The 22184-nt window shown below is 34.9% G+C and overlaps 1 protein-coding gene across 1 annotated transcript in view; it reads right to left on the bottom strand.

Moving 5' to 3' along the window:
* LOC131154228 (acyl-CoA-binding domain-containing protein 4) overlaps positions 1-22184 on the bottom strand; it is a 36635-nt gene continuing 14451 nt past the window's right edge. The window contains exons 8-18 of the mRNA XM_058106863.1: positions 20319-20385; positions 19078-19139; positions 18477-18616; positions 12731-12857; positions 12518-12632; positions 7069-7157; positions 3339-3422; positions 3069-3257; positions 2764-2919; positions 1408-1467; positions 1-519 (exon numbers count right to left, since the gene is read on the bottom strand). Of these exons, the coding sequence (XP_057962846.1) occupies positions 337-519; positions 1408-1467; positions 2764-2919; positions 3069-3257; positions 3339-3422; positions 7069-7157; positions 12518-12632; positions 12731-12857; positions 18477-18616; positions 19078-19139; positions 20319-20385 (1272 nt within the window). The 3' untranslated portion in view covers positions 1-336. The remainder of the gene's footprint in view (positions 520-1407; positions 1468-2763; positions 2920-3068; positions 3258-3338; positions 3423-7068; positions 7158-12517; positions 12633-12730; positions 12858-18476; positions 18617-19077; positions 19140-20318; positions 20386-22184) is intronic.

Here is a 22184-nt window from a genome sequence, read left to right as displayed (position 1 = left end):
TAGAAAGAAACATTTTTCTCATGGCAAACGATGATATTCTACATTTCACTCGAAATCTTTCCACTCCAATTACAAACTATTTGGAAATTGGTATAAGGGGAAATATATAGCACCTGCCCATATGTTAACTACATGGTTGAGATTACAAAACATGTATTCGTGAAGGAAGCCACTGAGGTCTCCTTCTGGAAAACAAAAAACTTGAATATCTTATTTCTGTCAAAAAAAAAGAACGGGTTAAAGAGAAGAGAGGGAAAAAAATAAAAAAGCCTCAAGTAAAAATGATCAATAAGAAGGAAATCTAATGGCCACTCTGTGATTAGGCTTTGAGAGCTTTCAGGCATCATCTTTAGGGAGTGGGGTGCCAGCAAGCCAACCCCACACACCGCCTGAGCCCTGCCGTTGCTTTGCGCTTAAGGCAGCTTGTTCTGAAGCAGCCTTCTGTCGCTGCAGGAGTTCGAGTTCTTTTTGTAAGGTCTCCATTGTTTGCAGCTTTTGTCGTAGTTCTGCAACATCAACCTGTTGATTCAAAGATTAATTGGCAGATGGATTAGACCTTCTCATGGAAGACAATGAGAACTGCATGCTGACAAGGTTTTGTATTGGTCAAGCAAAATTATGTTGGAAGGATGCAACATCCTGAAAATCCTCAAAAAAATGCCTACATCTACAAGATTAGAAATGTCAACCATAGTTTGTCATCTATAAAACCTGCACATGCCCTTCTCTTCACAGAAGAGAGGGGATCTCTTGCATGCAACATTCATTACGCAGTTGAATATCGTCCCCGGGCCATAAGGTTCCCCGCTTCACGAGGGTAAGGAAAGGGTCATCACAGTGTACGCAGCTTTACCCGTACTTTTATATAGAGAGGCTGTTTCCTTGTACTCGAACCCATGACCAACCGATCACAAAGAGCAACCTTATCGTTGATCCAAGGCCCACCATCACACAGTTGAATATCGTATTTTATTTTATTTTGAAATCTCAGACTGGTTTGGAGCTAACACTCATTTCACTGTTCAATGAACTGAAGTCACGAAAAACTATTTGCAATCTTCAACTGCCAAAAACAGGGAAGGAAAAAGGCTTGGGGACCACTAAACAAAGCAAGAGCAAGGATGCATATCTATGTGCATTTTATTTTACTCTCATTTTCCCAAATTTAACTAGCAGTTGTCTGGAAAGTGCAATAGTAGGCTACCCATTCCAAAAGTAGCAACAAAATGACGTAGACTGACAAAGGCGACTGATAAGATAATTTTAATGGACTTTTCATTAACCAATGGATTACTCATTTTTTAAAGCAGCATAATTTGTTACTACAGCAGAAAAATGCAACGATCACTGTGCTAAGAACCCAAAATCAATTAACTTGAAAAAAAATATTTTAAAAAAGGCACATACCTCAAGCTTGAAACATCGCGACTGTTCGGCAGCAAGTTGTCCACGTACAGATTGAAGCTCCTAGATTGTCAGTAAAGGGAATTGCATCAAGCCAAAAACAAAAATGGAAATCCGACAGAGAAAAACAATTATAAGCAGTGAATGCAATTCTTCGAAAATGAAAACGAGGATAATTATACTAAGTTTGCCCAACCAATCTAAGGTAGGTTAATATCAGAGAGTTTGCAGCTCATGTGAGACGCTTGCTTCTAGAATAATTCTTGGATAGGAAACTAAACATTTGTATTTCTTGCAGACTCATGGAAATTTAATAAATACCCAAAAATTTGCAGAAAGTTTATGAACACGATAAGCTTCAACATTAGACAGGTACATGAAACTTACTGAATTTGTAATGAGTCCAGCAAGGGCTTAAGAAGGGGCTTTCTTAGCTAGTTTGCGCTAGGTTCTCTTATTTGTCTTTCTTGTATATTTTTCATTTCATTTTCTTTTTCTATTGAGGACTTCTGGTCCTCCTCAAGCTTGTAATCTTTTTCTCTCTCTTAATATATTTCTATTCTTATTGAAAAAATGGCTTCCCTAGGATTTGATTTAAATTCCGGTGCTTCAAAACAGCAGTTCATGATCATTTCCCTCACATTAGATTGTCTGCAGAAAATTTTAATTCTCCTCATACTTTAAAGCAAATTGATGAAAAGTCAGTGAGAATAAAAATAGATCAGTCAAGCCACAGTAATACTGGCAGGACTAGAACACTCAGATGTCACTTGTTTCGGTGGAAAATCTGACAAGGGAAAGTATCGTGCCAAAATAAGTTTCAAGTACAAAAAAGGAAAACTTCCCTGAAACCAAATGGGAAGGCATATTGAGTTTTCACCAAGTTATAAAATGGAGCATTAAGGACATTCTGTTCCTTTTTAAGTTTTAATTTCAAGGGTTACCAAAAAACCATTTTTCAAGAAATCATTTTCCATCATAACTTAAGGTCAATTTATCAATATAATTTAGTCCTCGCTCCTCATTAAAAAATTCATGATGAGAGGGTTAGCTTTCAAATTGCAACATAGCCCATGTTTCATTAGTGAGATTTGCCAACATGCATTCAGCTGGACATCAATTTTATTGAAACTATTTCCCAACGAATAACATTTTCCTTCATTGGGGCAAGCCTCAACCCAATGGGAAGGGCATTACAAATTTACAATGTAAAGGCCACATTCAAGTCACAAAAACAACCTCACCAGATGAGAGGAGGTGTTGCTATAGTTCCTACCAAACAAACAAAGTCAAAAAAATGGTACACCCCTCCCCCCCTCTACTTCCAAAATGCTTAATGAAGTCCCTACAAGTGGTTACCTTGTACAGGTCCGCATTTCGAGCCTCAGATTCGGTTAACTCCTGCTTTAACTGGAGGGACTGCAATTTCTCCTTGCTCAGTGAAGACTCTAGTTCTTCTTTCTCTGCCTTGAGAGTCACTATAAGGCGTTCATTGGTTTCCTCACTCTTAAATTTCTGCAACACTCCAAAATTTAAGTGAGAAGGGGCAAAATGAAATACTCATTTGCATGCTATCAATTTTGGTGGAGAAATACATAGCAAACTAGCTCAGACGAAGTAAAATGAATACAAAAATTTGAATATATAATGCCATTATGTATTACCATGGGCTCTGAATCAGCATTATCCACAACAATTTCTCTTATTTTCCCATCTTGACCTGCTTCAAACTCAGACTCCAAATCTCTGGTTGCATTTGTAGCATTGTGCACAGCAGACACACTGTCTGGCACAGAAGCCTCCATTATCTTTGATTGCAAGGTTGATTTGTGGCTCGGTTTGAGAACATTAACCTAATATGAACAAACAAAATCAGAAAGAGGAAAAAACAGCAGGAGAATTACAAACACAAAATAGTTAGAACTACTCTTGACCTCATTGCTATATCGCCCATTGTATCCCCCAAAAGACACAAGAATGTCTTCACCATTATACGAGCTCACCGCTAAACTCAAACCCTGCAATAGTAGAAACCAGATAGCACTTTTATTACGGAATCCTAGCAATAAGGCCAATTCTCCAGTTATCAAACACCAGGCTACCTTTCCCTTAACATGCAACAAATTCAGTCACATATGCTCTACATTTCGCCAATTCTTTTATCCAATACACACTCACACACTTTGCCAATTCATGCCAAAGCAAGGATTAATCACATAAAAATCAGGTCAAGCACAAATTATATCCTTTTTTACTAGCAAACACAAATGGTATCTCATATAATGTACACCAACAATGCTAAACAATAATTTTCTGCAATAGCTACAAATTAATAACAATGGTATTGTACAACAGTACGTTAAGAATAAAACAATCTGCTTTTTAAACATTATCAGTATCCATGTTTTAATTAATAATGTTACTATTACTATTACTATAACCATTACTAGTACCTACTAGCAGTAGTAGCAGAAGTATACCAAGACCCATACTATATCCAGGGCATCAAATATTAGCTTGAGAAACACTATCTATTTATAAAATTATATCTTGCACAATAAACTACAAGTTCTCAGATCAGTAATCAATTGTTGGGGAAAACTTAAGGAAAAGTTTGCATTTTTTTAAGGGTTAAAATTGTATTAACAGGACATCAATGGAGTGCTAAACCTGTATACACACCAAATAAAAACTACGGATGAAAAAACTCTCAGGACCTGGTCACTCTTGTAAAACTCCCAGAGCACCAGAAAAATCAAGTATGCAAAATTCCCTAACTTCCAAACATTTCCTTTGTTTCCTTCAGAATCTCTTGTATTCCATCTTTCACTCACTAATCCATAACATTCCATTCTTCACACCAAAGTGCAATAAGTTCTAGCTTGCTCATTGAATCAGCGAGGTGTCTAGAAGGAGAGGCTAATGCATTGCTGAGCAAGCAAAATTTGTTATGGGCCCCCTACTTCAAAAGCACGATTGCCCATATGTATAAGGTACAAAGATGTCAAATTTACGGAATCAGCAGTCACCATCCTACAGACACATGCAGCTACAGGCCCACATCACTTTCAAAATGTTCACCAATCAAAATGTTTGCCCCTGCTATGCGAGAGGGGTTGTCCAAGGCAGAACACGCCTTTGCAGCCTGCAAAGAAGTCATATTATGGCTTCTGGACCTCCTAATTATGATAGAACCGCACAATGCACCATGCAATATCCCTTGTTCACACAGATGCTTCCATATAAAGCAAGCAGTCCAACCACCTGTCTTGTCTAAGTCCTATGACACCATACAACAATGCTGATGATGATTTGTACAACTTCAGAGTCACTTCTTGACTTTGGGGACAAGTGTCTTAACATTTGTGGCATGGTTATTTATTAAGTGGTTGGAGTTGGACAGTATATATATGTTGGGTCTATATAAGGAGTGGGTCTCACTGCCATGTGGGCAGAGTAAGGTGTGAGTGTAAGTTCAAGAGAGAGTGAATGTCGAAAGAGTTCACCTTGGGTTCTTCATCCTACATAAATTTATTTTCTTGGGTTAGGAAATGGTAGTGGGTTTTTCACAATTGTGGAGAGAGGAGTAATACTCTCTTGTTGTATTTTCTCTACACCTTGATAGTAATAAATTTCTTGTGTGCTTATATTTCTTGTAATTTCGCTATCTCTTTACCAATTGGGGTGTGGGTGGTCTTGCCCAACATGGTGTTAGGATTGTTTTTCCAAAATAAAAAATTATAAAAAGTATAGCTCAACAGCAAGGTGCTAATAACAAGATTATATTTCTAAAGCCCATGCAAATGGGTTATGGTATCGACCTCAAACCTTATAGATGACTAAGACTTTAAATACCAACCCAATCATTTTATTTTTTTTTAAATGGGGATTCATGTGCCCCTGGAAAAGAGAGGGGGGGGGGGGGGGTGCAGGAATGTTGTCCTATGATTGAAGCTTTGGGCTATTTAACCATGGAATGGGACTGAATAAATGTACGAGCTCTCACACTACATCTAAATAAATATTCTATGACACCAGTCAACTGATTTAGTTTCTTCTAGGGAATCCCCGGGCCACAAGGCTTCCTGCTTTGTAAGGGTAGGGGAAGGATTGTCACCAATGCTGTCTCATTAGTATAATAATAATATCTTATGAGACTGTAACTTGTTCAACAAAATTCTCTTACCTCCTCCCAATATAAAACAAAACCCTCTGTTAACATCTTTCTTCAACAAATGCTAGAAAATTAAGTACCTTTGCAAGTATGTAAGATGAATTTGTAACCACCATCAGGAGTTCTTTCCTTTTTTTTTTTTCCTTTTTTTTTGCTGAGCACCATCAGGAGTTCTTGAATCATCTCTAACATTCCTAACTCTATAATTTCAAGCAGCCACCCAAGGACAAAGGGAGAAGAGGCTAGCTGGGCCTTGGCCACCCCCCTCGAAGAAATTATGTGTTATTTTTTTTTTTTAATAAATGAACCATGAAGTATGTAGAATTGTTAAAGAATTATATGGTGGCTACCATAAAATTCTAAAATGTTAATTATTTATGAGCATTGTCTTTATCATATTTTAGTAGTTTTGTTTTCTTTACGGTATCTCCTTTTCTTCTTTCATTTTTCTTTTTCTTTGTTCTTTTTTCTCTAATGAAATTAACTCACTCTTTCTATTGCAAACTGTAAAGAAAAAACTCAATACGCTACAAATAAACTTTCTTTAAATGTTTTTCTTTAAGTGCATCTTTCTTTTACGTATATTACTACTGCCATGAGCATTATGTTTTCTTTTGTTATATCTTTTATCTACCCACGCCACCATCCCAACCGCCCAAAAAAAATAAAACCATAAAATATTGGCTTCATCCTTGAGTGATCTTGAATGACTCTTCCAATATGCAATTTTACTATGTTTCAGAGCCCATGAATTGCAATGCTAATCCAAAAAATTACTTGCACAGTTCTTGCTCTTCAAATGTTTAATATTTGAGGAAATTTATTTATTTCAAAACAATGTTGAGTGAAAGAGGATGCAAGCCCAAGATGAAAACACGGATTTAGGAATTTTAAGATTTTTTATTATTTGATATTTTTATTGGAACTACTGTGCATATATGTATTTTACTACTTATTTTTGCAGGTATTTTTTGGTGAAATTTTTTAGGATTAACATTTCTAGAAAATCTAAGCACTCTATTTTCTGAAAACTAGTACCTAGGACTTTTGCTCGAGTCCCAAGAGTATCAGTCCCATAAATATCCACGTGAAATGGGCTTTGTAAGAGCTCTACTTAGAAATGAGTTTATGGCTCATCCTTTTGGTACGAGCTATCTCTCTCTTCTCTCTCTCATTCTCTCCGTCTCTCTGCATAGTTCTTAACACAAACTTGTAGAAACACTCAAAAGCATTGAACAGATTCTTTTGTAATAGAATTATGTATAAATAAATTAAAAAAACAAAAAAAAGTTGCCTAAACCTAAAACTTGGAAAGAACAAATTTGACTTCATTTTTTCCCTCATAATGTTCAAGCAACCGAATGAATGAAAAAAATTTATACACTTCACATTAGATGTTTCTTGTGCAACTAGTTTGATGAAGTATGTATGCATGTGAATGTCTCTGTGTGTTCATCAACTGGCTTGATGAAATTAGATTTAGTAAATACCTCACTTGCTAGAGGAACGCGTCCTTGAACAGTAGTTACAACAGACCAAACAAGTGTTGACATGTTGAGAACAACAGTTTCCGAGACCCCTGCAAGAAGTTCAAAGGAAGGGGAAAGGTGAAAAATGGTCTAATTACTGATAAATTAGAGAACAGATAAAATTTTTATATAATCCAAAAAAGCTTTTATATGTCCAAAAAAATTTTAAAAAAATAAAAAAAAAAAGAATTCATTACACTTACGAAAAATAAAATGTTTACAATTTAATAGCGTTGCACTTGCACAATCATTACAGCTACCAAGAAAGTAATAAAATTACAGAATCAAATGGGTGCTCATGCGTTGCACAAAGGATAAGGTATTCCCCTCCATTCTATATAAACAATAGCCTTAGTCCCATTACAGGACTTCCATCTCTAAGTTATATTGATGCAGGAAAAAAGAGGGAAAAGATAAAGAGAGAATTAAGGAGCAGAAGAGAAACAAGAAAGAGAGGAAGAAACATAGATACACTGTCTATACCAAGAGTTTAACCCTCATCATTCAATTCAACTCCAAATCCAAGTCTCCAAACAATTACATAATATTGGCATTTAAAAGCCCAAAACACTTGGGAACCAAAATAAAATAAGGAAACCTGATTTACAAGGACATTATTTTCCTAACAAATAAAATCTGATAATCTACTTTTTTATTACCGTTTACCAAATAAAATACTACTAGCAGAAAATAATGAAAATATAAAAATGTAAATCACAAAAATATCCAGAAAGTTCCAATGCCTTGAATTTGAATATCCAGTTTGCCTTCTCACACAGCATCATTCCCCCGTGGTTCAAAAAACTTATTCTGGAGTTTAATAGTGGGAGGAGAAGAAATCACAAACAATGAGCCAGAAGATACCAAAGTCGCTCAAACAAAAATTGTTCCAATGGAAGTAATAAAAAACATCAAAGCAGTTGACTTATTCTTTGTTTCACCAAGTTGATTAGAAATGACAAACTCAATGATGGGAATGTTGGTGGGTTCTTGAATATTATTCATCACGCGCACATTCTCCAATGGATCTTTTACATTTATGAGCTCAGAAAGTTCATCAATGGCAACATTATCGCATTGTATGGATGAGGCCAGTACCACCTTCAATGTTTTTCCCTTCTTTCTATGTGATTCTACTTGCCAATTGTTTAGTAACACTTGAGAAAGGCTCTTCTCTTTTGATGCAGATTTTTTCTCAAAATTCAAAATGGTTTTCATTTTGCAACAGCCAATAGCTAATCCTTTGTTGAGGATAACCGACTAACACATGTACAACCTTCATAGCAAGGACATCACGCCCAAAAAAAAAACTCAAGCGTGCACCCATTTCAACAGAAACCAAACATATCCGTGTGACCTGCAAATTTTTGTGTTGTTCACCCAAGCGAAAATGAATGGGGATGTGTTGTCCACCCAAACAAAAATGAATTGAGATGGATGTGGTCCAGTTAGCAACTGTAACAGTTTAATAGCATCTTCTGTGACCTAGTTTAAGGAATATCAATTGTCAATCTCAAGCCTAGAAGCTTCACCTAAATTCTTTAGAGACACACAAAAGCTAGTGATTTTCTATCAAGCTTTGTGCTCCATCGGTAAAGAAAATGAAATACCTATTGTTATGTTGATTGATTTTTGGTTATATAGAAAATCACCAACATCCATGGTTAATTTGAAAAATAACACTTTCCTCCTCCACCCCCTCCCCCAACTTTTTTTGTGGCTTATTTTTTTTTTTTTTTTTTTTTTTTTTTGATAACTGAACACTTTTTTTATGGTTTTCAAGTACCATTGTGAAAGGATGACTAAGAGGCTATATTTGACACAAGTAAATGGGTAAGGATAGGGGCTCGAGTCAAGTGAGACACCAAAGAGGCCATGTAATAAGAATAATGAAGGAGATTGAGTTATATGAATAATAAGTACTTGGGGTTGTCAAATGAAATAAAAAAATAAATAAAGGGAAGGTATCTGCTGCAATGAAGAGAGCATACGGCTGATTATCATCATTGATGGAATGGAACTTGATGTTGATAAAAATTGTAGTGATAGAGCTCAGTAATAGTTCTAGTTTGTCCAGTGCTTGCTCCGGTGAGGGCCATGATACTAATGTAACAAGAGGCAGAGCTACAGCAATGACGAGGGACGGAATTCATGACAGGTTGTCCAATACAAGAGAATAAACTGATCCAGCAATGGAATTCCAGAGAGGGTCTGCAACCGGAAGAGTAAATAGAGTGGGCCTTCAATAAATTGCAGCAGCAACTGAAGGTGGTATCACGATTTAGTGCTACGATGTGTCAATCTGGCAAGGAAAATCATCAATGATTGCAGGCCCTGGTCTTGGCTGTTGCAACAATTTTCTTTCCTTTTCAGAACTAAAGATTGTTTTGTGGATTGAAATTTCTCTGAGGCAGCCCTCTTTCTTTCAGTTGATGATGATGATGGTGTAATGTGGTGATGGCAGCAGCGGATAGTAGTATATGGGCAGTCGCAAGATCTCAATGTAGGTATTGATGGTAGATGGCAACAACGGGGGATGAGTATGGATCAGGTTTGGGCTCAAACACTGAACTTACACATATCACTAGAGAGAAAAGGTAGAGGAAGCACATGAGAGGACAGGAGAACAATGAGAAGGGCCGAAATGTAGGCACACTGTCAACATCAAAAGGTTAAGTCCTGACGTTACGTTTGGTTTGCAGAATAAAATTGAAGTAGAAAAAAAATTGAGACAGGAATGAAATCACAGTTGGAGTGCAATTATTGCGTCTGTTAGTCATATAGAATGACTTCGAAATCACGATTTCAATTCCTTTCTTTTGGTATTTCTTAACAGAATGGTTCGAATTGTCCTCTCTTTTGAGAAGGTTTTCACTGTAAAGGCAAGACGGTCAGTTATACAAAAATTATGCTGCTTCGGAGTTTCAATTGGAGACCTTTCTCAAGGGTAAAGAGCTGTGGGCACATATAGATGGCAGCAGCAAAGGGGGATCTACTACAGAAAGGTCTGTGGCCGACAAAGCAGCTTGGGATGCCAAAGATATAATCAAATCATGTCCTGAATTCTTGGTTCTATGGAGCCACTCTGATTCTGATCGAGTTGTAATCTCACCATTGTTTGAGACTCTTGCAGCCATCACAGTCATCATCTTCGTCTTTGTCTTCGAACTCTTGCAGCCATCGTCTTCATCTTCTTCAACAGATCTTCATCTTCTTCTACAGTTCTTCTTCTGGTTCTCTCTAATTCTGATCAAGTCATAACCTTCATTTAAGATGAAGGCTCTCACATGGCAATGGCATAATTTTCTTACAAACAAATTGATGCTTATGGATAACCCACATCAATTTGAGGGGGGAAGTCAATAGAAGGGCATAAATTATTATTTGTTAATAACTATTAATCTAGGCTGTATATACTTTCATAAATAGGAGAAGAGATTTAGCTTACCATGTATAGCTTCCTAAAATCACTCTATGTAAATTAGCTGGCTTACCACATATAGCTTCCTAAGATCACTTTGTGTAATTAACATGTACAGATTTAAGTTTCCCAGTATAACTGGCAGTCTTGCCTATATGATGAAAGACCTTCTCAAAAAGAGGACAATTTGAAGATCAGAATCAGAGTGGCTCCATAGAACCAAGAATCCAGGACATGATTTGATTATCTTTGGCATCCTAAGTTGCCTTGTTGGCCACAGACCTTTCTGCAGTAGATCCCCCTTTGCTGCTGCCATCTATATGTCCCCACAGCTATTTACCCTTGAGAAAGGTCTCCAATTGAAACTCCCAAGCAGCATAATTTTTGCCAGTGAACCTGACACAAACATTATCTTACTTCTCCATAAGCACTGAGGCTATGACTCAGAAAAAACTAGGACTGAGCTTTCTTAGAGAATGGCTCTGATACCATAACAGAATGGTTCGAATTGTCCTCTATTTTGAGAAGGTCTTTCATTATATAGGCAAGACTGTCAGTTATACAAGGAAAGGAAACTTAAATCTGTACATGTTAATTACACAGAGTGATCTTAGGAAGCTATATATGGTAGCCAGCTAATTTACATAGAGTGATTTTAGGATTTTAGGAAGCTATACATGGTAAGCTAAATCTCCTCTCCTATTTATGTAAGTATATACAACCTAGATTAATAGCTATTAACAAGGCATAATTTATGGCCTTCTATTGACATTTCTCAATGGTGGCTATAATGGAATTCAAAATAAGCCATCTTTTAAATTATCCCATGATGCAAAAGTATTTAATTTTGTAATCTTTCAAATATATGACTTCAATTCAACCCTGCTATTGTTGTCATTGTCTTCGTCTCCATCATTGTTGTCAACATCAATATCGCTGTTTTTATTTTTATTATGCTATTTACTTTTGTTATTATTACTATTATTACTTTATTTTTGTTGTCATTATTATTTTTGTTATTATAGTTGCTGCTGTTGTTAGTTAGAGAAGGTTATAATTGTCTTTCAAAAAAGAGTCAGGAAGGGAATTGTAAATCCAACATGTAAGAATAGGAAGCACCATTCCAAATGAGGGAATTAGCATTCCATGTTGAATACAATTCGAGCCTCATTTATGTAAACCAAACATAGGAACTGGAATCGGGGTCTGAATGTCAATTCCATCCCAGCCCTAATGCTGAGAACCAAAAGCAGTGTAATATTCCAGTTTAATTCCAAAACCTAATCTCCACACAATTATATAATAGCGGTATTTAAAAGCCTAAATGTTTGTAAAACAAGAAAATTGAAATAGAAGAACCTAATTACTAGCACATTACTTTCCTAACAAATAAAATCTGCTACTAGAGAAATACTAAAAAAATTAAAAATTAAAATTACAACAATATCCAAAAATTTCCAATGGCTTGAATGATAATTTCCAGCCATTAAGCACAGAAGCATTTTCTAAGTCCCTCTTCGAAAGTTCTCAATCTGAACAAGCTTAGAAAACACATTATGTGGAGGAAATTTAATGATCAAAAGGCAGAACTGAAATTATTGTCTCCTATAAATAGCTGCTAGAGAATCAATACAACATAAGATTCCAACAAGAAAAAAATTAAATGAAAATAATGGCACTAGTAAAAACAGGAAATTCCAAGTCATACAATGGTTGTCACAGCCCTCTTGGTGCAGCTCCTACTGCCACTCAATACATCAAAACCTTTTTTTTTTTTCTTTTTAAACTACATACCAAAATTACTGCTCTACAGTGTGTCCGGAGTTATCAAACTATGATTCCAAAGGAAACATAGCGTTAAGGTTAACAGAAAGCTAATTGAAGATACTGGAATTTTAGGCAGCAAACATTAAGCCCAAACCAGGAGCTCCAGAAGCAAAGATTAAGTAAAAAATTACTTTATTGAATGGAGAAATTGAAAACACATACCACTCTTGTTATCACCTCCACCAACAATAAACCAATTCTCCCCGACTGTGACACTGGCATGTCCAGCCCGTGGACTTGGAATCTCACCCTGTTGTGTGGGCCTCGACCATTCCATCTGAAAAATCCAAACACAAACAAGATTAAAATGATAATCCTGTACATAACAACTCAAAATATTTTTAAAAATAAAAACAAAAAAAAAACTCAACTTACAGCTTGCAGATCAAGGACATGCAGATCATTGAAGCATGTAGCATGTGAACCCCCACCAAAGATAAGAAGGTAGCGTTGTGCATGCACTGCAGCAGCATGATCAGACCTTGGCGAAGGTGGCACCCCACTACAAAAAATAAAGTTTAAGTCAACTACAAAAAAAATATAATACAAAAACTGATTTAGATCATTCTGCTCAATCCATAACATTGCTAGAAGATCCAGCTGCAAATTAAGATTGACAGCAAAATGATATGAATTCTCTGCAGTAACGACTATACGCATCAAATATTTAAAAAACAAGCTGTTTTGTTCATTATTAGCCCCATTTAAGGCACAATAAGATTTTAGAACAGTATCGCAACTGTTGTAAGAGACAGAAAGGGAAGCAGATATCTATATAGCCAACTATTTCTACAATCAAGAAACCACACCAAATTAAGATCCATGCTGTTATAATAGTTCAGGATCCTAATGCCAATCATTTCTATGTCTAATCCTTTTCCCACTTTCCACCAAATTTGAGATCAGAATGGCAATCAATTTCTTTCCAACAAAATCTCCATTGAAATTCCAATAAATTATCCCAAATTAATCAAAATCTCTAAATTTCAACAAAATTTATCAAAATGTTGACTATAGAGCAAAATTTCCTTGAAATTAAATTTGAGATCCAAAGCCCGCCAAATAGACATTTCCATATTAATAAATCTTCTTTATTGAAAATAAAGATTATTACAAGGAGAGGAATGATGATCTTAAGACTTGAACATTCTCATGCAAATTTGAATTTTCGATATTGACAACACTATTTTTTTCAGTTTTAACATGATTAATGTTTTATATTTATGGCACCTTACGTACCACACACTTGTCATTGATGTATTAAATTTACAATATTTAATCCTAATCTTAAATTATAATGTTTACAAACAGTTTCCAATATATTTAAATAATGAATGTGATGTAGGACAAATAAGAGACACAACGTTATCGAGATGATTATACCAGAGGCTTCAATTCATTCAATATCAACTCATAATATGCTAACACATGAGTATATGCACACACATGCGCACGCGCGCGCGCGCGCACACACATATATATATATATATATAAAACTCCACATGTGATGCACTTAATGTCCCAATCTTTTCACACACAGCCGGTCCCAAGCCCAGGTAAAGAAGGAGGACTGCGTTAGGTAGCTAACAGCCAGCGTAATACTTGTTAGATCACTATGTTATGAATCCTTACCGAATATTCTCGAGCGTCCCCTATAAGTGACGCATTGCACTTATACCACCCGAGTGTAGCGAAAAGTGGGCGAGGGTGAGCTAGGTCATCCTCTTGAAGTGACGTGATGTGTTGCACCCGGGTACATTGTCAAATATGCGAGGGTTCCCGCATCATTTTGGACGTAGGTAGGTAAAGAAGTTAGTTCAGGAGACTAGAATTATATTAGCAACTTGGAATATAAGGACACTTACGGGTAAAAGCATGGAAATTGTGGACATAATGATTAGAAGAAAAATTAATAAAGATATTAATAAATCAGGATTTAAACTTTGGTACACTAGAAAAGAAAAACATAAGAATGGGATAGGAATTATTGTAAACAAAAACTTAGAAGATAGCGTTGTAGATGCAAATAGAGTTGATGATAGAATTATAAAAATCAAGATGGTCTTCGGCCAGAGATAATAAATAGCATTAGTGCTTAAGCTCCTCAAGTAGGCTTATCAAAAAATATTAAGAGACAATTTTGCAGAGATATGGATAGTATTATACAAGGCATATCAAGGACTAAAAATATATTCATAGGAGTAGATCTGAATGAACACATTAGAAGAGATAATAAAGACTATGACAGGATACATGGAGGATATGAATATGGAGACAAAAATGAACCTAGGGAGATGATCTTAGATTTTGTTATGTCATATGATTTTATTACAATGAATACTTGCTTTAAGAAAAGAGAAGAACATTTAATAACCTTCAAAAATGGAAAAAATAAAAGTCATAGATTTTTTTGTAACTAGGAGGGTAGATCATTTATCATACAAGGATTGTAAAGTTATCCCAAAGAAATCTTAACCACGCAACATAGAGTTTTAGTATTAGACATATGTATGAAAAAAAATGGAAGAGAAAGGATAAAATAAATCAATGAAAGAGAATTAGATTGTGTAACCTAAAAGGAGAAAATATAATAAAATTTAAAGATAAAATGATCAAAGCTGGTAATTAGATTATAGAGGATGGTGTAGACACAAACACTTTTTGGAGTAGGATAGCTACCTCTATTAAAAAAACAGCAAAAGAGATTTTAGGTGAGTCGGGGAAGATTTTCATATAGCAAAGAAAGTTGATGGTGGGATCAAAATGTTCAAAAGGCCGTAAAGACAAAAAAGAATTTGGTATAAAACATGGCAAAAATGTAGAAACATGGATAACTTTGAAAAGTATAAAGAGGCAAGAAAAGACATAAAAAATGTTGTTTGTAAAGCTAAACATAGATCATTTAATAATTTGTATGATAAATTAGATACAAAAGAAGGAGAAAGAGATATATTTAAACTAGCTAGAGCCAGAGAAAGAAAAAGTACAGACTTAGGTATTGTAAAATGTATAAAAAGTGAGGATGATATTGTCATATTTAAGGAAGAAGACATAAAAGAAAGATCGCAAGTTAATTCAGTAAGCTATTTGATGACAACCAAATAGAAGGCTTAAACTTAAAATTGACAAATGAGGGAAAGACTAAAAATATGAGATTTATTTGCAAAATTAGAATTAACAAAGTTAAGTTTGCACTAAAAAAGATGAAAAATGGAAAAGCAAAAGGAGATAACATCCCAATTGAAGTTTGGAAATGCTTAGGTGATAATAGAATTATATGGTTAACTAATTTATTTAACAAAATTATAAAAATTAAAAAAAAGTCAAATGAATGGAGGAAAAGCAATATAATACCTACATACAAAAATAAAGAAGATATTCAAAATTGTAATCAGTAATAACTATTGTGGAATTAAACTTATGAGTCATACAATGAAACAGTGGGAAAGGGTAGTTGAAAAAAGATTAAGGCTAGAAACGAAAGTCTCAAAAAATCAATTTGGTTTTTTATCTGGGAGATCTACTACAAAAGTTATATGCCTTTTAAGAAGATTAATGGAAAAGTTTAGGGAAAAGAAAAGGGATTTGCATATGGTATTTAATGATTTATAAAAATCGTATAATAGGGTACCTAGAGAAGTTCTATGGTGGGTTTTAGAAAAAAAGGGTATATGTAGTAGGTATAGTGATGTTATTAAGGATATGTACGATGGTGTACGGACCATAGATGGAGAGACTAGAGAATTTCCAATCACAATGGGTGTACATCAAGGATTTGCTTTGAGCCATTATCTTTTTGCTTTAGTGATGGATCAACTAACTAGGAGTATCCAAAATGAGGTTTCATGGTGTATGTTGTTTGCAGATGACATTGTATTGATTGATGAAACTAGGGGTAGAGTAGAGGCTAAGTTAGAATTATGGAGAGAAGTTTCAGAATCTAGAGACTTTAGGATAAGTAGAAATAAGAGAGAATATATGAAATGTAATTTCAATAATAGTAGGAGGAATATTGGAGACAAAGTTAAACTTGATAACGTAGAAATAAATAGCACTTGTAGATTTTGATACCTTGGATCTATTATGCAAACTAAAGGAGAAATTGAAGATGATGTAATGCATAGAGTTAAAGCAGGTTGGGTAAAATGGAGAAGTGCTTCAAGTATACTTTGTGATCGTAGAATACCCTTAAAATTAAAAGGAAAATTGTATTGGACGGCCATAAGACCAGCTATGCTATATAGATCAGAATGTTGGGCAACTAAGAAATAACATATCCAAAAAATGAAAGTTGCCAAGATGGATGAATATAATAACAACACCACCAAGCCTTTAAGTCCCACTAGGTGGGGTCGGTTACATGAATCATTTTCCGTCAATTCACCCGATCCAAAGCATTTTCCTCTATTAGATTAAGGGCTATTAAATCCTTCCTCACTACCTCATTGCAAGTAATTTTAGGCCTACTCCTACCCCTTTTCATGCTAGAAACCATAACTCACTCCTCCTCACAAGTGCTCTACTAGGCCTAGTTTTAAAATGCCCAAACCATTTAAGTCACCCCTCCCTTATCTTGTTTTCAACCAGTGCTATGCCTAAATTTTTGCATATATGTTCATTTATTACTTTATCTTTTCATGTTAAACCACTCATCCACCTTCGCATACACATCTCAGCAACTTCCATTCTTTGTATATGTTGTTTCTTAGCTACCAACATTCTGAATCATAACTGGCCTTATAGCCATCTTATAAAACTTTCCTTTTAATTTTAAGGTTATTCTACGATCACACAACACAGATATTCATTTTAAGGGTATCTATTAATCTCTTGATTATCCAGTTTAACATTCTCTTTGTTGCTACTCCTTACATTACTAAATTACATTTCATATATTCAGTCTTATTACTACTTATCCTAAACCCTTTAGACTCTAATGTAGCTCTCCAAAGTTCTACCTTAGATTCTACTTTGCTCCTACTATCATCAATCAACACGATATCATCTGCAAACAACATACACTAAGGGATCTCATCTTGAATATTCCTAGTAATTTCATCAATTACTAAAGTAAAAAGATAAGGACTCAAAGTAGAACCTTCATGAACACCTATTGAGATTGGGAACTCTCTAGACTCTCCTCCTACGATCCCGACGCTAGTCACAACTTTATCATACATACCCATAATGACCTCTGTATATCTATTGCAAACTCCCTTCTTTTCTAATACCCACCAAAGCACTTCCCTAGGTACTCTATCATAAGCTTTATTTAAATCAATAAAAACCATATGCAAATCCTTAAGTTAGGAGTAGCTCCTATAGAAGATAAGAAATGGACAACTCAGATGGTTTGGGCACTTGCAACGTAAGCCACATAGCGTGCCAATGAGGAAGAGTCAATTGTTGTAAGGGGTAGTAGAAGAGGTAGGGGTAGACCTAAAATAACTTGGAATGAGATAGTAAGTAAAGATTTAATAGTCCAAAATTTATAGAAAAAAATTGTCCATGATCGCATAAATTTGGCGGAAAAGAATTCATGTAGCCAACCCCACCTAGAGGGACTTAAGGCTTGGTTTTTGTTGTTGTTGTTGTTGTTGTTGCGTGTGTGTATATATAAAATATAGACCAAACTTGCAACGACTTTTCAAGAATAGGAAAATGAATAAGAGTATAGGGTTGTTTTCCTAGGGATGGCACATTTTCAAGAAATTATTTGACCGGTTATTTAATGCTTTCTTTGACAGTTTGACCATCCTAAGCAAACTTGGACAGAAGGGGCTATAACTACGTCGACTACAAGATCCCTGGAAAAGTGCTTCGATGGCTATTTTCATGTCTTTGGGCAGAGAACAATGCTTAAAATTTTTAGAGATCAATGCCAGCCTGTACAATTAATTTGAAACAGTGAATTTCTTGGCTTCCCAACAGTATTTAGCTTTTGGAGCTTTAGAGGATTGTTGTTGGCTGATATTTAGAGAACAAGAAGGTTTTTATTCTCTCTTTATTTCTTATGTTTCTGATTATTTATGTCATTTACTCACCTATGACAAGCAACAAAGGAAATGGAAAAAAAAACAACAACTAAGCTTTCACAAGAAACTTTGATAAAACATCTTACACAGCATCTATTTCATCCCAGGTCATGGTTTCCAGGTCAAGAATGTGCAGATCGTTTAAGAGAGATCTCTTTGCATCTTGTCCGCCAAAGATGACTAAGCTTGTCCCAACAGGAGTCACTGATTGACCACCACGTGACACCTGCAAAGCATAAATAAATGTAAGCAAACATTTACCAAGCACAACTTCGCAATTGATGACAATTTCATTAGCACGTATCCAAAATATCAGTTCATGTTGTACTGCAATCATGTATCCCTGAGCCCTGTGATCAAGGAGCATAGCTGTGTCTTCTTCAGTTAGACCATATCTTGGTTGTTATTTTATTTAATCGGTAATGCTGAAGATATCCCCAAAAGTCTCCATTCATGCTCATGAATAAGAATAAACTGGGATCAAAACTGTAACTTCCCCTCAACCCCGACAAAAATTTTTCCAAGAAAGTTCATTCGTGTAATTTCTTCGGAAAAAGAATGACAATGTAACAGCTTGTAGGCACAAGTTAATTTCTAGACAGCAGACTTCTGATTCTAACTAGAATATCTTGTTCCTGACTTGGTTTTTGAGAAACTTATCAGACATCATAAGGAGAAGAAAGATACCGGTGCCTTCCCATAAGTTCTTAATGTTGACCAAGTGCATGTTTGCAGATCAAATGCCTTCACTGTCATGCAGAAACAGACAAAATAAGGCATTAAAAAGAAAAGAGAATGATCAAAAAGCATGAATGTGAATTCCGATTTCTACAGAATTAGCAAACTTTGAAGGCAATGCTTGTAAATCATCACGAGTTGAGGTTGCAAAAAATGTTTACAATAGTTCAACAAAATTTATGATTTCCTAAGAAAAAACACAAATTACACAAATAAAGTGTATGCAGAATATGTCGAGCAACTTACAACATTTGCTGGTATATTCTGACAAGTAATTGAAAACATCTTAAAGGCATCTGTTCATTAGACAGATATTTATAACACAAGATCCAAATATTCAACCTGGGATGTCTTGTTCGTTAGACAGATATTTATAACACAAGATCCAAGTATTCAACCTGGTCGTCAAGACATCCATATATATATTTTTTTTATAAGTTGCAATAAGCAATTGCAAAATTAATTTTGTTGTAGATCTAATATTATTATGCCAATAGTTGTAAATATCCTTTTTTAATTTTTTGAATGGTATGAATTAAACCCTGAATATCTCACAGTGAGCCACACCTAAGGGCAAAAACAGAAGCAGCAAAAAAACAAATAAATTAGAACCAAACTAGGAGACGACACTTCTCACACATCTAACAAAGGCTACAAAAAATATGCCCTTGTATACCTAGCACAAGCTTAACCTTTTAAGTTTTAACATCAGTGTCCAGTGTCCTTTTTCCCATTTCTTGGACCCAAAAAATTTACTTTTCCTAAGCACAGGTGTAGGCCTCTCCACTAGCATAAATATTTATTCTTAGGTTGCATTTGAGAGCACATATTTCAGATCTTGGATTTGTATTTATATGGATCTAGACAAAACTCAACACAATTTCGTATTGCATTTTATCATTCATAAAAATCCAAATTCAAGCCTTGAAATCCAAGCTCCCAAACACAAGGCAATTACTTTAGCATCTAACAACACGGGCAGCTCAAAGTCAATTTTCTTTTGGTGTGAATATTCTTTTTTTTGGTATAACTGAAGCTTTTATCATTGTTTTCTCATAATACATCCCCAACACAAAATAACTATCCTAATCAAAATTTTGTGCAACATTTAATGTTTTCATATGTCTAATATACAAAAGTGGCATGAGCCCTACATGAATGAAGGGAAAATAAATGATATTGATTTGTACCTAGGATAGTTTCAGAAGGATCCTTTGTATGTCCAGCTATTGAAAGAAGCTTGTTCTCCCATGGTATCTAGATAAACAAAAAACAAATTAAGTTCGATGACATTTTATTTATTTTTTAGAAAATTCCCTAAATTATGAATTCTCTGCATAGAAACATACATATTATGATACATGAAACACAAAATGTATCACTAATAACAAATGTCACACATGATAATTTATTACTTGAAACATCTTAGAGGATGAAGTTAATGTCAAAGAAGGTGATAACTATAGATGTAATAAAAACTTAATGACAAAGGGAACTCCTATTTATCACGTAAATAAATTGAGAAAATTTTTTAGTATGATTTGTTCACCAATATATAATGCTGAGGAAAATATGGAAATAAATAATTGAGAAAAAACAATATTTTTTTATTTGGAAGGACAATTAGAGTTTTTGTCCCTCAAACTAAATAAAATATATAATTTTTTAGTCACAAAAGAAATCTCTAAGAATATGCTTGACGAATGGAGAAAAAGCACTTTAATACCTATATAAAAAAAATAAAAGTGATATTCAAAATTGTAATAGCTATCATGGAATTAAACTCATGAGTCATACAACAAAACTATGGGAAAGGATAGTTGAACAAATATTAAGGTCAGAAATGAGGGTCTCAAAAAAACAATTTGGCTTTATGCCTAGGAGATCTACCAAAGAAGGTATATATCTATTAAGAAGATCAATGGAGAAGTTTAGAAAAAAGACAAGGGACTTGCATATAGTCTTTATTGACTTCAAAAAAGTGTATGATAGGATACCTAGGAAGTTCTATGGCAGGTTCTAGGGTAAAAAAGAGGAGTATGTAGTAGGCATACCAATGTCATTAAGGCTCGATATGATGGAGTAATGACTAGAGTTAGGACTGCAGGTGGTGAGGCTAGGCAATTTAAATCACAATAGGTGTACATCAAAGATTTTCTTTGAGCCCTTATCTTTTTGCTCTAGTAATGGACGAACTTACTAGGAGTATCGAAAATGAGGTTCCAGGTGTATGCCTTGATTGATGAAACTAGGGGTGGAGTAAAATCTAAAGTTAGAATTATGGAGAAAAGCTTTAGAATCTAGAGTTCTAGGATAAGTAGAAATAAGACAATATATATGAAATATAACTTAAGTCACAATAGGAGGAATATAGGAGAAAAAATTAAACTTGATGGTCAAGAAATCAATAGCACTAGTAGATTTCAATACCTTGGATCTATTATGCAAGTTGAAGGAGAAATGGAAGAAGATGTAATACAAAGAGTTAAAGCAAGTTAGGTAAAATGAGAAGTGCTTGGGGCATGCTGTGTAATCATAGAATACCCTTAAAATTAATAGGGAAGTTCTATAGAACGGCTGTAAGACCAGTTATGCTATATGGATCAAAATGTTGGCAACTAAGAAACAACATATCCAAAAAGTAAAATCCAATCCAAAAAGGTGGATGAGAGGTACAACATTAAAAGATAAATTAAAGAATAAACATATTCATGGTAAGTTAGGCACAACATCTGTAGAAGATATGATAATGAAGGGGCGGCTTAGATGGTTTGGGCATATGCAACATAGGCCAAATAGTGCACCATTGAGGAGTGAGCTTGTTACTGGCACTAGAAGGGATAGGGATGGGTAGACCGTAGACCTAAAATAACTTGGAATGAGATAATGAATAACGATTTAATAGTCTTGAATTTGTTGGAGGAAATTGCCTATGATCGTGTAAATTGGAGGAGAAGGATTCATGTAGCCGACCCCACCTAATGGGACTAAAGACTTGGTTTGTTGTTGTTGCTGTAAAAGAAATTTACTAAGAAAGAGAAAAGAGAGAATTACAA

Source organism: Malania oleifera, chromosome 4 (genome assembly GCF_029873635.1).
Source record: "Malania oleifera isolate guangnan ecotype guangnan chromosome 4, ASM2987363v1, whole genome shotgun sequence".
In the NCBI taxonomy this organism is placed as follows: domain Eukaryota; kingdom Viridiplantae; phylum Streptophyta; class Magnoliopsida; order Santalales; family Ximeniaceae; genus Malania; species Malania oleifera.
The sequence above is the reverse complement of the archived record's forward strand: the minus strand, read 5'-3'. Positions and strand labels throughout refer to the sequence as shown.